Genomic DNA, 12,045 nt, shown 5'->3' with positions numbered 1-12,045 from the left:
TTTCTAAATAACGAAAAGAGGAACGAGCTCTTATTCGCGTGAAAATGAATTGAGAGAGTTCTTTTTAATAAAAGTTTAATAGAAAATTAAAGTATCGAAAATGAGAATTTTGACTTAGATGCTAGTGGTATGATCATGTTATACAGAATGCAGGTAAATGAATGATTGAAATGGTTTGGTCGAAAGAAGGGAAACAAAAACTATTTAAAAACGCGTATTAAAGATGAGCGAAAAGGGATGTAGAGGTACACCCGAGAAAAATCAGGTAAAAGATATAATTAAATCACTTGTGCATATAAAACACAATCTCTACACACTTATCTGGACTCTAGATCAATTCGATAGTCTTTGATAATACCGAGATTTTATGAAATAATAACTTTATTTTGTATTGCAAAGTATGGAGCACATCCTCTTTATGGGTACAAAACTAAAGTTCTCTAAATTCGTCTGCACAGATGGGACCTTTTTAGACCAGCCCATTGAAACTAGCATTGTATTACATCCTTTCCTAAATAAACGCATTAAACATATCATTGACAAAACGATATTATTGCTGTAAAAACATATATTATTGACTAATGTACAATGCACTGCATTCAGACTAGGCCAAAAGTGTGCGTTTCTTTAATAATACAAATGTGAACACCGCAATAATAACATGACCGATAATATTTATTACTAATTAATATAAAATATTCAAAAGGTAATTAGAATTTAGAATTTATAACATTTAAAATAAATATTCAATCTACGATCATCCCTTAGCCCCTTATTGTTTTACTTCTATTACAATCTGTTTGGGAAAAATATTTGGTGTGTTTTTTTGCTTCCACTGATAAAAAAGGATAGATCGGCGAATTTCAATTTTGACGATATTTCATTTACATACTTAAGCAACTTCATAGCGTTCATTTCGAGAAACTCAACCGGGCCATCTGGTAAGACTGCGGTGTCTAGGCTATTTGCAAATTCAATAAAAACTCCTTTGTCCGTCATTGTCGTTACGGTCGCTCGGTCTTCTGTTTGATTTGTGTTTTCGTCCAATGTTGTTTTCTTATCAGTCAAGTTTTCGTCCGTGGAAATTAATTCTCGATTTTTTCCATCGAATTCGTTCCATTCAAGTACAATCGCTTTGGTTTTGTCTTGCACCTGACCTATGACGTCGTCTAATTCGTGCGGGTTAAACGTTTCAAAATTGACAAAAACGGCCAACAGACTGTTTAAAAATTTGTCTCCAACGTTAAACAACTTAAGCGATTCGACGATTTTCGACGCCGAATCACTTTCGTCGATTTCCGAACGAACGCCGTCGTCCTGATTGCGATACACAAACAAATGCAACCGTACAAGACACAGAACGTGCACCTTGATGATATCCAAAAACATATGTTGGTACACTACATTGTCGTACGGGTTTGTTATCCAACTGCCGTTTTGAAATTGCAATTCCACTCGGTCCTGTTGTTCGTTGAGAGTTTTTTTCACCGTGTCCCATTGGATTTGGACACCGTGGACTTCTAGAAAAATTAAACCGATGTCGCGCCAAAACGGTTTCAAGAAAAATTGCTCGACGGCGGCGTACTCGTCGGAATCCTCTTGTCCGGGCGCGCCGACGCTTAAGGAATACGACTTCATAATTACATTGCGCAAATACTTGAAATCGTTTTCAACGTTGATCAGATTGTACTTTTCTTTGTAACCCTCGATCAAATAGCGGTGACGTTGGCACTGTTCGATTAATTCGTCCAGGTTCGCTTCGAGCGTGACAAATCCGAAAGTGTCTTCCGTCAAAACGGCATACCAATCTTCCCAATACGAAAACGCCACCAGTTTAATATAGAGTTCCCACAGCCACGTGTAAATCACATAGTTGCCCTCGAACGTTGTCTTCAAGAAATTGTCGTACACGAATTTCATGACTACGTGAAAACTGAATTTGGGCGTACCGTAATCCGCCCACAGCACTAATCTCTCGGCTAAATACTTAACGTGCGGAATCAAACACTGGAGAATCGCATAGTGCGTACATTGGAAATCTTGCATTTTTCTGAAATACTTCAACTGTATAAACTGTTTTTTGATCAACGAAGCGCTGTGATCTTTGGACGTCATTACCGTAATTTCGTTCGAATCGAACTCGATCTGATGGCTGTTCATTGTCTTAAACGAATTTAACGCATCGATGAAACGGCTATTGTATTCCCCGAGTTTACTATATCCTTCCAGATGTGGAGCCTACAACGTGAGACATCATCTTTAAAAATTATAATAATAGTTAGTTAACCCCTAACAACATATTTATTCAAAAAGAAAAAAATCATCGTACGTTTTACATAATAGTTGACCAAACGATCGAGTTCAACAGTCAACTCATAAATGAGTTTTTCACATAACAAATTGTCTATAGTCTTAGTTTTGATTTTTTTACCACAAACCGTAAACAAGATGAATACATTTTTGAAAAATTCTAGTACGTATAAATTTTATTTTAATTGTACATAACTTACTGAAAATAAAGTAAAAATATTATAACAAAAAAAAACGGTTGGTTTTATTATATTTTTTCGTTTGAAATTAAAATCGTTTTTTTTTATATTTAATTCTAAGAAAAAAATATTATAATATAATTTTTTTGTGGAATGTTTGTTGGAACTTGGTCATAACAAACTTATATGGTATTATAGTACAAATATTTCTGTGGAAACAGCTAACGACATCTATACAGATTCTTTTGAACTATACATAAAAACAATACCAACAAATGATGAGCAGATATATAAACAATAAAATGATATATAATCGTTCCAAAAATGAATCATTGTGCTAGTGAAGGGTTAAAATATATTTGTATTTCCTCATTTATGAAACCCAAAGACGCCTACAGTTGGTTGAATGCAAATAATAAATAAATAAAGAAGTAATGAAAAATATAACTCATCAAATAAAAGTTAAGTACAAAGTATAACAAAAAAAATGTATAACATTTTTTAAATTCGTTATTAACTGTAAACAACTCACCAGTTTCTTTAGTTTTTCGTTGTTATCTTTTATTATTTCCGACATTGGTAGGCTAATTTCTGTAAATGCTGTTATTTCGAAAACAACTGTAAGCAAAACAAAGAAAACGCCAAGTTTTTGTTTCATTTTGAATTTGGCTTCACGTTGTTTATTTTTTTTTTTTAAATATAACTATAAAAATGGTCAGACGCCCCAACTATAATTTAATAACAAACATAACTGACACGGTATGCGTGGTAAAGCTGTGTTTAAATTAACCGCGTCAGAACTCTTATAAGTACATTGTTTTTAGTTTCGTTTAGCATAATAATATTTTTTTTAGGCCTCCACACCATTTGCGTCTTCAGTAAATACTAATGTTTACTTGAACGTATCGTATAAATATTGAAAACCCTGTACTTCTGTGTAAGTATGCTTAAACATTTTGCCGCATGTACAGGGTGATCGATTTAACGGAATACATCTTGTTTTTTTGGAAATAATAGCTGCATGTTTTGCTCTTCTTCGACTATCAATATCTCTAACCGTACATATATTTTATAACATATTGAAATTAATACCAATACATTACAATAATAATATTAATCGATTCAAAACTATGTCAAAGGATATCGATAATGTATTTTAACTAATAGACTCTGCGGTATTGTTACCGGCATTGAGTGTAGTTTGGCGAGTATGCCAGGTAAACTTATTAGAAAGTAGACTGCCCCAAGTGACACTACTATGAAATATTGACAACAATAGTGCTGTAATTTCGTTTTTACGCCCACAGCTTCCGATACCTATAAATTTACGTTTTTCGAATGCACTAGACGGTTTTATCTATTATAATAGCCACAATGAAGTGTGAACTATCGTTGTAGCCGTTTTGGGCTAATGGTATCGCTGCTATTAATATCATACAAAAATCTAGGATAGGTCTTAGGGTTTTATCCAATTATTATTGTACTGGTAAACTATTTTCAAAAGTGCTGCTGTAAAATACACCTAATAATATGACAATGATAATATATGAAATATAAAATACTTGATAGCAGTCCTATTTTCAGACTTAAGTCCAAAACTACCAACAAGTGTAGGGGTTTTAGTTTGAGAGATTTGAACGGCTTATTGTATAATTGTATTTATTTATTTCTACGTCGTCCTGTGTATTAGATATAATTTTCTTTCAAACAGAAAATGATAAATTTTATTGGAATTCAAAATGTCTACATTGAGTTGATGAATGTATGTAAATAATATTGTTGTCGTGACCTATTTAAGTGTTGGTGTTAAAACTAATCGTGTTGACGATCAAGTGGGGATTGACTTAAGTTTTAGTTCCATCTTTTGTTTGAAAAAAATATATAAAAGTAAATACATTTTAAATATATTTGTTTAACATATTGAATTTGGCCTCAGATATTGTCTTACGCGATTTTTTTAAATGGCTTTCAAATTTATATGAAACAACTTACAAACCAAAAATCGCATTTTTCTCATTTATAAAAACTGTGTAAAAAATGTGATAAAAATTAATCTCTATTATTTTTGTGTGGATCTAATTATTCAAGACGAAGAAACTGCACTCACTTGGTCGATATTAAAAATTGTTTATCTAAAAGAATAAAATATGTTGCTATATTTGTCCAAAAAAACGCAGTCATATAATTATGCATTTTTAAGTAAAAATTGAATAAACAGTTATACACATTTTTCCAAACCCACAGGGTTAGTTTAAAAAATCAGCCATTCAATGTCATCACAGTTGTTTTTAAAATGTTAAAAAACGTATCGAACAGCTGATACATTGAAGTAAGTGATAGGGTTGTTTTTTAGAGAATGATACTCTTGTGCAAGTTCAATCTGCAACGAAGCAAATGACTTTTATAAATAAATATAGGGTGTTTAAAATAGTAGGAAATAAATGGGGAAAACTGGAAAATAAGATTTAAACGTAAACTTTACCGAAAAAAACAATTTTCTAAGTTTTCACCGATATATAATATGATAAATTCTGATTAACTTTACACTACTTTTAGTCGTTCTCGTTGTGCTGTTTTTATTACTTAAACAAGAATAACAAACTTTTCGAACCTCTCAAAGGAATTCGATTCACTTAGGCTTCATAAACTTTTAAGTGGTTCGCAATTACCACACACTTTAACAGCGTTGTTGCGGATATTACATTATACGATCGTTGTAAAATCTAATTAATATATGTACTATTTCAATATACTAATGACAAGTAAAGTTTTCATACATAACTTCTCAACTTTTCTCGGTTACCCGGCTACGATATAGTCGTTGTGTTAATTGATTAGGTTGTGTTAACTGTAATTTGTAAGTACACGTTTCAAACGTCGCGGAAAACCATCTAAACATTTTCAATTTTCATTTTTGGGGGGTTTTCCAAAATATAAAAAATGTTGACTACAAATTTTTGAGAAAATCGTATATGTTATAGCCCACACTAGGTATAGCTTCGGTCTAATTTTACCTTAGGTTTGTTTTCAAATCTTAAGCGCTAAAATTACAGTTGAAAATGAGAAATAAAGAACAAGTTTCCACTTCTTCCGGCGGAATAGGTTTTCGATATATTTTTGCTTTGTCAACGTTTATCGGTAAAACTAAATCAAAACAAAATTCCATACAAATTTGCAACTAGTTTGACAAACGCACGGACAGACAGTGGCGTGCGCAGGAATTTTGTATGGGGGGGGGATGCCATAGGCTAGTACAAAGATTAACGAAAATGTATTTCAATCTGTGATGTTTAAAATATAAAAAAAAGTCCCATGGGGGGATATATCCCCCATCACCCCCCCCCCCTGTATACGCCACTGCGGACAGACAATAATAATTATTATATTATCGAAAATCGTGCACGCGTTTGATATGGGACGACAGTGATAATTATATTATATTGTATATTTTCTTTTTGCTTTCCCATATTATGTTATTGCAATAATTAATATACAAACAGTTATTGAGCACTGATGCGATTCTACGGTTTCTATACATATGTGACGACGCCACACACTCTCGCTTTTAATGACTATAATATAATAACTATCCGACGGCGAATTTTTAACCATTAATATGCATATACATATATTGTTTTTATACTCGACTAAATGTACGTGCAATTAATAACGGAAAGAAAAATCACATGAAAACTCGTCGTATTGTTCTCAATTTAAGTCAATTATCCAATAATTGTTGCTCCTCCTCCGAAGACACTATTGTTTTTGGCTTGTGGTCGCCGAATGTGGTTAAGAGCAACTCAACATCGTCGGACTTGGGACAGTCGCAGTTCATCTTGCACACCAGAACCAGAAGTCTCGTGCGATCGAATTTCAATACTGAACTTTGTTTTTGTTAATTTTTTTCCAGAGTGATTTTGTTTTTATACTTCTACACCGAAAACCTTAGGTACTCGACGATCGACGATGGTACGTATTCGTGGGATAGTAAGAGGTAGTTACAGTTTGTGAGATTTTGATCTAATGCTAGACATTAAAAAGCATGTGCTTTGTTAAATAAATCTAGGTTATTGTATTGTTTAACCCTGCAACGCATGATTTTCTGTTAAAAAAAAATAATAAAAAAATATATCTTATTTTACACATAACTCGTTTAGCTAATTTAATGCTTGTTGCCGATTGACAACGTTGTGCACGAATGATGCAAAAAATAAATTACTTTAAAAATTATTATCAAGTGCCGATTTCACAGAGGTAAAAAAATATTAAACGAGTTACGATTTACAAAAAAAAGTAATCAAGTTCTTACTCAACCAAGTAATTATGACTCTTTATACAAATTTTTATAAAATAATACATTTTTAATATAAAACCTAATTACATTATTTACACGACAGATCATAAGTATACTTTCAACTTTGTAACCATTATCTTTTTAATTAATTATTGTAAGTACCAATTATTATTGTAATAATGCATTTATGTCAGGTGCCCGACTAGTGATAAACAACTGATGATAAATAACACAGTTAACGTGGTTACAAGTGTTATTTGATACTAAAATGTACCGTTTTCTCGTGAGACGGAGTATCCATTATATATTATATTGCCCTTCGTTTTGCAGATTTAAAAAAGTACGACTTCCATCGCAGTTCAGTGTGAATTTTTTTGGGATCTTTTTGTGTTTTGGTTGTTTTGCAAAGATGACCACCGTATTGCCTTGGCTGTTGTCCGTAGCGGCTCTGTTGGACTTCGGGTGTCCTGCCGAAGTGGCCAAAGACTTGCGGGCGAACCGCACGTCCAAGGAGCTACACGCCGGCGAGGGTAAATCGCTACCGGACGTAGGCGACCGGAAGTGGACTTCCGACGTGTATCACACGCTGTCGTCGTTGACGCCGGACGTGACCGTTGACGCGGTGGCCACGGCAAACACAAAGTCTTCGGTTTATCCGCCCCTGACCACCGGCTCTCCTTCGTTCGTCACCCGGGGCCGGTACATAAGGAACCCGTACTATTACAACAATAAAAATGACCAGGAAATGGAAATCGCAGACGAACAGCACGCGGACGTGGTGATCAACGCCGGAGTGCCAAGGTGGAACCGGTAAGTCCAAGTACAGTTCCTTCGTCCCGGACAAGATACCGACCATACAAGTTAGGGGTGTGCGATTATTCAAATATAAAAATACAAAATACAGAATTATATAAAAAAACGGTTAATTCGAATTATTTATTTAATTAAACTGACGAGATTTTATTCAAAAAATGAACAATTGAAAATAATCAACATTTTGTTTTTTCTCGACACATAACTTAAAATTCTATCCAAGTATCGCGAGTTATTTCAATCTTGTAGGTTGTAATCTGGTTTTCATTGGAATAATTAGTAAATCATAATACTTTAATGTATTAAAGTACATTATTTCTCGCACAACCCCCAAAAAAATCGACTAGGATTATTTTTATAACATATGAAATGTGTTTACTTCTGTTAAATACTATAAAATAATAATTGTAACTAAAACGTCTCTCCGAAAAGAAATTCCACAAAATAGAAATTATTTCCTGAGAAAACAAGTGGAGGGCTGTGGGGAAAAAAGATCAATGTCAATTTTTTAACATTCTAAGAAAATCTTATTTTTAATTTCAAAACGTAATACATTTTGCCGGTATGCCTAAACTTCCGGCGGTCGTTACTCTCGACTAATCTATTTTTTCCATGGTTCGAGCGCATAAAAGATACAATACATCAATACAAATAATTCGATACCAAAATCTCATTTTCAAAAAAAATTGACATTGATCTTTTTTCTCCGCAGCTCTTCAAGTGTCTAACCTAAATGGATCACATTGTATTTAGTTAAAAAAAAATAATTAAAAATAACTTTTCTATGTACTTAAATCCGCTTATAAAACGTACACTCTTTAATTCTAATTTTTTTTTTTCTTACATTGTGAACTATCCTTATTGAATTTTAGCTTTAATTCATTACACTTTATTGGCCTTGTTATATACATATGTATATCTTGAACATGTGTCAGATTGATCAATGTAGGATTTTTAGGTTTTTTTTTTTTAACTTAAATAAATTAGAAAGATCCGATTTCGGTTACAGATATAATATCAACCACAGACAACTAAACAAATACGGTCCAGCGCCGGTGGAGGCCGATATAACAGTGGACGAAGACGGTTCCACTGGCTATGGAAGCACTTTTGACTACGTCGGAGGTTCCGGATACGATTCTGGGAGCAGCATGAAAAACGCTGGCGGATGGGTAGGCGGCGACAGCATGGCCGGATGGTACAGCGAGCCGGTTTCCCAGCACGCCAGACCCGTTCCCATCATAGCTGAAATCCGGCACCCCAGTTCGAAAATGGGATTCGACATGGGGAAAATCGGCATGTTGGCTATGATCAAAATCGGACTGGCCAAACTCAAAGCGCTGGGTTTCGTCAAAGCGTTGCTGCTCCTGCTGTTGAAATTGAAATTCTTCCTGGTGTTGTTGCTGTTCAAGTTCCTGATGCTGTTGAAAATGATGAAGCTGCTGAAACTGCTTTTGCTGCCGTTCCTGTTGTCACTGGCGCTTCCGCTTCTGTTGCCGTTACTGTTGACCATATTTCCGCGTCTTATGCGTTTGCTGTTTTTGCTGTCCCAACCGGCGTTGGTTCCGAACACCAACACCAACACCACGCCCAACCCCAACGAAACCCTGCAGAAAAGAAGAAGTCACTTAGATCCGATCGAGCTGCTCGATCCCAACTTGGCTCAAATCAGAAACATAGTGCAGTCGGAGAAATGCATCCAACGAATCGCTTGTCGATTGGCCGGCACGCAATCCAGCTTCACGTCTATTTGGACTAATTGGTAAGTATCGTCTCGGATTGATCTGGGATAACGGAAGCCTTTAAAAAAAGAATACTTCCTCCTCTTCAAGGAGAACATGTCGATTATAAATATGTTTTATAGTGGCATCCACCTAATTTTAACTGAACGTTCCACGCGATAGTTTATATTAGAAACGAGTGGTAAGGAAGTGCGATTAGATAATATTGAGTTATTTTTCTATTAAAAAAAAAATGATCTAAAATTCAGACAATATAAGACAATAATTAAATGGTAAAAATATATATTTTTCTTATTAACTTCGATTACAATACAATACTATTGTATGATTATTATTTTTGTGCTCTGACTGTTCCATTTGTGTGTACAAAAATTATACTAAAATATTTGTTTACAGGACGTTACAGCAAATGTCAAAGTACATTCCTAACAAACGACTTGAGTCGTATGTGACAACTTTCAATGATGTGAGTGATCGTCGCTTACAACACCTGTTGGGTGAATCTTCACCACCAGACGATTGGACAAAATGGTGCACAGAACAATATGATTGCGACGAAGCTACAAATAAACTAGAAACGTCAGAATAAAAAAAATTTATTTATTTTACAACTATTTTTAAATTATATAATTTATTTTAATGTTAAGATATTATTACGTATTCCACACGGAAATATTATGATTTAAACATTTTCCTTAGCAAAATAATAGTCTTGACAAGAATGTTTCAATAATATACATTTTTTTTAAAAATGTATACTTGCTATGACATTTAAAGCCACAACCCTCGACAAAACATTTAGTAAATATTTATATTTAAAACATTTCCATGTTAATAGGACTTATTATTTATTAATAGCAAAATATATACGACATTCTTCTTTTAAAAAAAAGTTTATTTTTGTGTCTGTAGACACAATAACTTTTTTTCTGTGAACCGAATTACTCGTGTAGCACCTCTACAGATCCAGAATCGTATACCGATTGTACTTTGGTGTGTCAAAAGTAGATAAATTCAACTCCTTTAGTCCTAAAACCAGGAAAAACCGAAAAAAAATGTTGACCAGTTTTTCAACCGTCAACTTTGAGAAAAGGTGGTAGGAAGTTTTTGTGTTTTTTAGAATTTAAGAGTTGAACATTACTCATTAGTCTAAAGATAGGTCTAACATAATAATATGCATATGATATGTGTAAACAAAAAAAAATGTGTATATAATGAAAAAATCCAAAAAGTGACTTAAACACTATAAATGTAGACTTAAAGACTATTATGGGTAAAAAAACTTGAAATTTAATATATGACCTGTTATGTAATCACAAAATAAGTATACCAAAACAATTTTAACATTAAAAAAAAAATTGTAAATTACCGAATCCGTGTCTCTCAAAATGTTTTTGTAATATTTAACATATTGTTAAGACGAACGCTGAGCGAAAGAGGGAGTATGACGAGTGAGAAAGAGCCAAATAAAACAAAAATTGTTCCAGAATTTTATATAATTGCGTATAATTTATTAAATTGTAATTACCCCTTGTTTACCACAAACTACATGAAACAAATGTCAATAACAAAGAGTTATCGTGTTGTCACTGGTACATTGTGTGTATAATGCATTTATAAAAATTCTTGTACTGTATGAAATTTAATTGGTTAAAAAAAAATATAACTGTATATTATGTCGGTTTAGCTGAATAAATGCGTAAGAAACGAATTCGACAGTATAAAAACAACACCAGCAACTCTGTTAAGAAGATGGAGTAGGGTAGACTTTGATATTATCTTGCAATGTATTATAAGAAATGAAGTAACACGAAAAGACTGACGATTGCGTACTAAAAAACTGTCGGATAAAAAAATGTCATCTAGATTTTTTATGTTTACTTAAAAAATATTATTAATATTCAATTCAATCTGCATTGAAGAATACAGCTCGAAGGTCTTTGAAGACGATAAAAATCCGTTGTGAAGCCTTTGGAAACTTGCAGTAACATAAATGTAATATTCGCGTGCTTTGTCGTCAATAGGATAAAATGTAAATAATAAAATAAAATGCATTAATGTGTTTTATGTACGGCCGATTAGAAAAAATTCGTTATTATTCTACTGTTTATAACGATAATTATTTCAGATGAGAATAATAATTTTAGTAGAAAACATCACGCTGTCAGCGTTTATTTTTGAAAATTGTCTAGTAGAGATCACGCAAAATATGTTTTACACTAACATGCTAACGAGAGCCGCCCGTAACTGGAAAGCGTACGTCGGGCAGGGTTCATCAAAAATCTGCGCTATGTCCATCTCGATGTGGCCGGAGTCAGTGAAAACACTGATGAAGTGACGTACCCGTATCTGAGGAAAGAGTTTGCTACAGGGCGCATGACAAGGACTCTGCTGCAGTTTATCTATCAATTGTCTCGTCCCCATGACCTCTACAATGATTGAAACAAAATTTGTATATTATAAGAATTGATTATAAGCCAAATCACATACTAGTTTTTATTTTAACAAATATATACATATAAAAAACGTATTAAAACATTAAACTCAAAATGATTATTATACAATAACAATAGTTAATAATAGTAAATAAGAATAAACCGAAAATTATATTTAAAAAAAAGCAAAAAACATGTGAAAATACAGGGTGGGGCGGAGCCGACTGACGAGTTTTGAAGGGCAATAAATAACGATTAGTAGAACTTAGAAA

General features: G+C 33.3%; 2 protein-coding genes across 2 annotated transcripts; one reads left to right on the top strand and one right to left on the bottom strand.

The window, feature by feature from the left end:
• Positions 1 to 673: 673 nt before the first annotated feature.
• On the bottom strand, positions 674 to 3,214 carry LOC126846801 (uncharacterized). The gene is made up of 2 exons (XM_050586599.1): positions 3,022 to 3,214; positions 674 to 2,238 (listed from the first exon to the last, which is right to left on the bottom strand). Exons 1-2 carry the CDS (start codon positions 3,145 to 3,147, stop codon positions 790 to 792), a joined length of 1,575 nt encoding a protein of 524 aa, XP_050442556.1. The 5' UTR covers positions 3,148 to 3,214; the 3' UTR covers positions 674 to 789.
• A 2,996-nt stretch (positions 3,215 to 6,210) lies between these two features.
• On the top strand, positions 6,211 to 9,996 carry LOC126846764 (uncharacterized). The gene is made up of 4 exons (XM_050586551.1): positions 6,211 to 6,458; positions 7,114 to 7,593; positions 8,606 to 9,358; positions 9,735 to 9,996. The coding sequence occupies exons 2-4, from the start codon at positions 7,193 to 7,195 to the stop codon at positions 9,925 to 9,927; spliced, it is 1,347 nt and encodes a 448-aa protein (XP_050442508.1). The 5' UTR covers positions 6,211 to 6,458; positions 7,114 to 7,192; the 3' UTR covers positions 9,928 to 9,996.
• Positions 9,997 to 12,045: the final 2,049 nt, after the last annotated feature.

The sequence above is a fragment of the Adelges cooleyi genome, unplaced genomic scaffold (assembly GCF_023614345.1).
Source record: "Adelges cooleyi isolate 19-005CV unplaced genomic scaffold, UGA_ACOO_1.1 ACOO_flye_CR_arks_rails_tigmint_CR_PRNA_9, whole genome shotgun sequence".
Lineage (NCBI taxonomy): Eukaryota > Metazoa > Arthropoda > Insecta > Hemiptera > Adelgidae > Adelges > Adelges cooleyi.
Note: the sequence above shows the minus strand (reverse complement) of the source record. Positions and strands in the feature narration are given on the sequence as shown.

Coding starts and splice junctions, on each gene's coding strand:
- LOC126846801 (XM_050586599.1), bottom strand. CDS start 3,147: ATGAAACAAAAACTTGGCGTTTTCTTTGTTTTGCTTACAGTTGTTTTC. Junction 2,239..3,021: donor ACGAAAAACTAAAGAAACTG/GTGAGTTGTTTA, acceptor CTCACGTTGTAG/GCTCCACATCTGGAAGGATA.
- LOC126846764 (XM_050586551.1), top strand. CDS start 7,193: ATGACCACCGTATTGCCTTGGCTGTTGTCCGTAGCGGCTCTGTTGGAC. Junction 7,594..8,605: donor GGAGTGCCAAGGTGGAACCG/GTAAGTCCAAGT, acceptor TTTCGGTTACAG/ATATAATATCAACCACAGAC. Junction 9,359..9,734: donor ACGTCTATTTGGACTAATTG/GTAAGTATCGTC, acceptor ATTTGTTTACAG/GACGTTACAGCAAATGTCAA.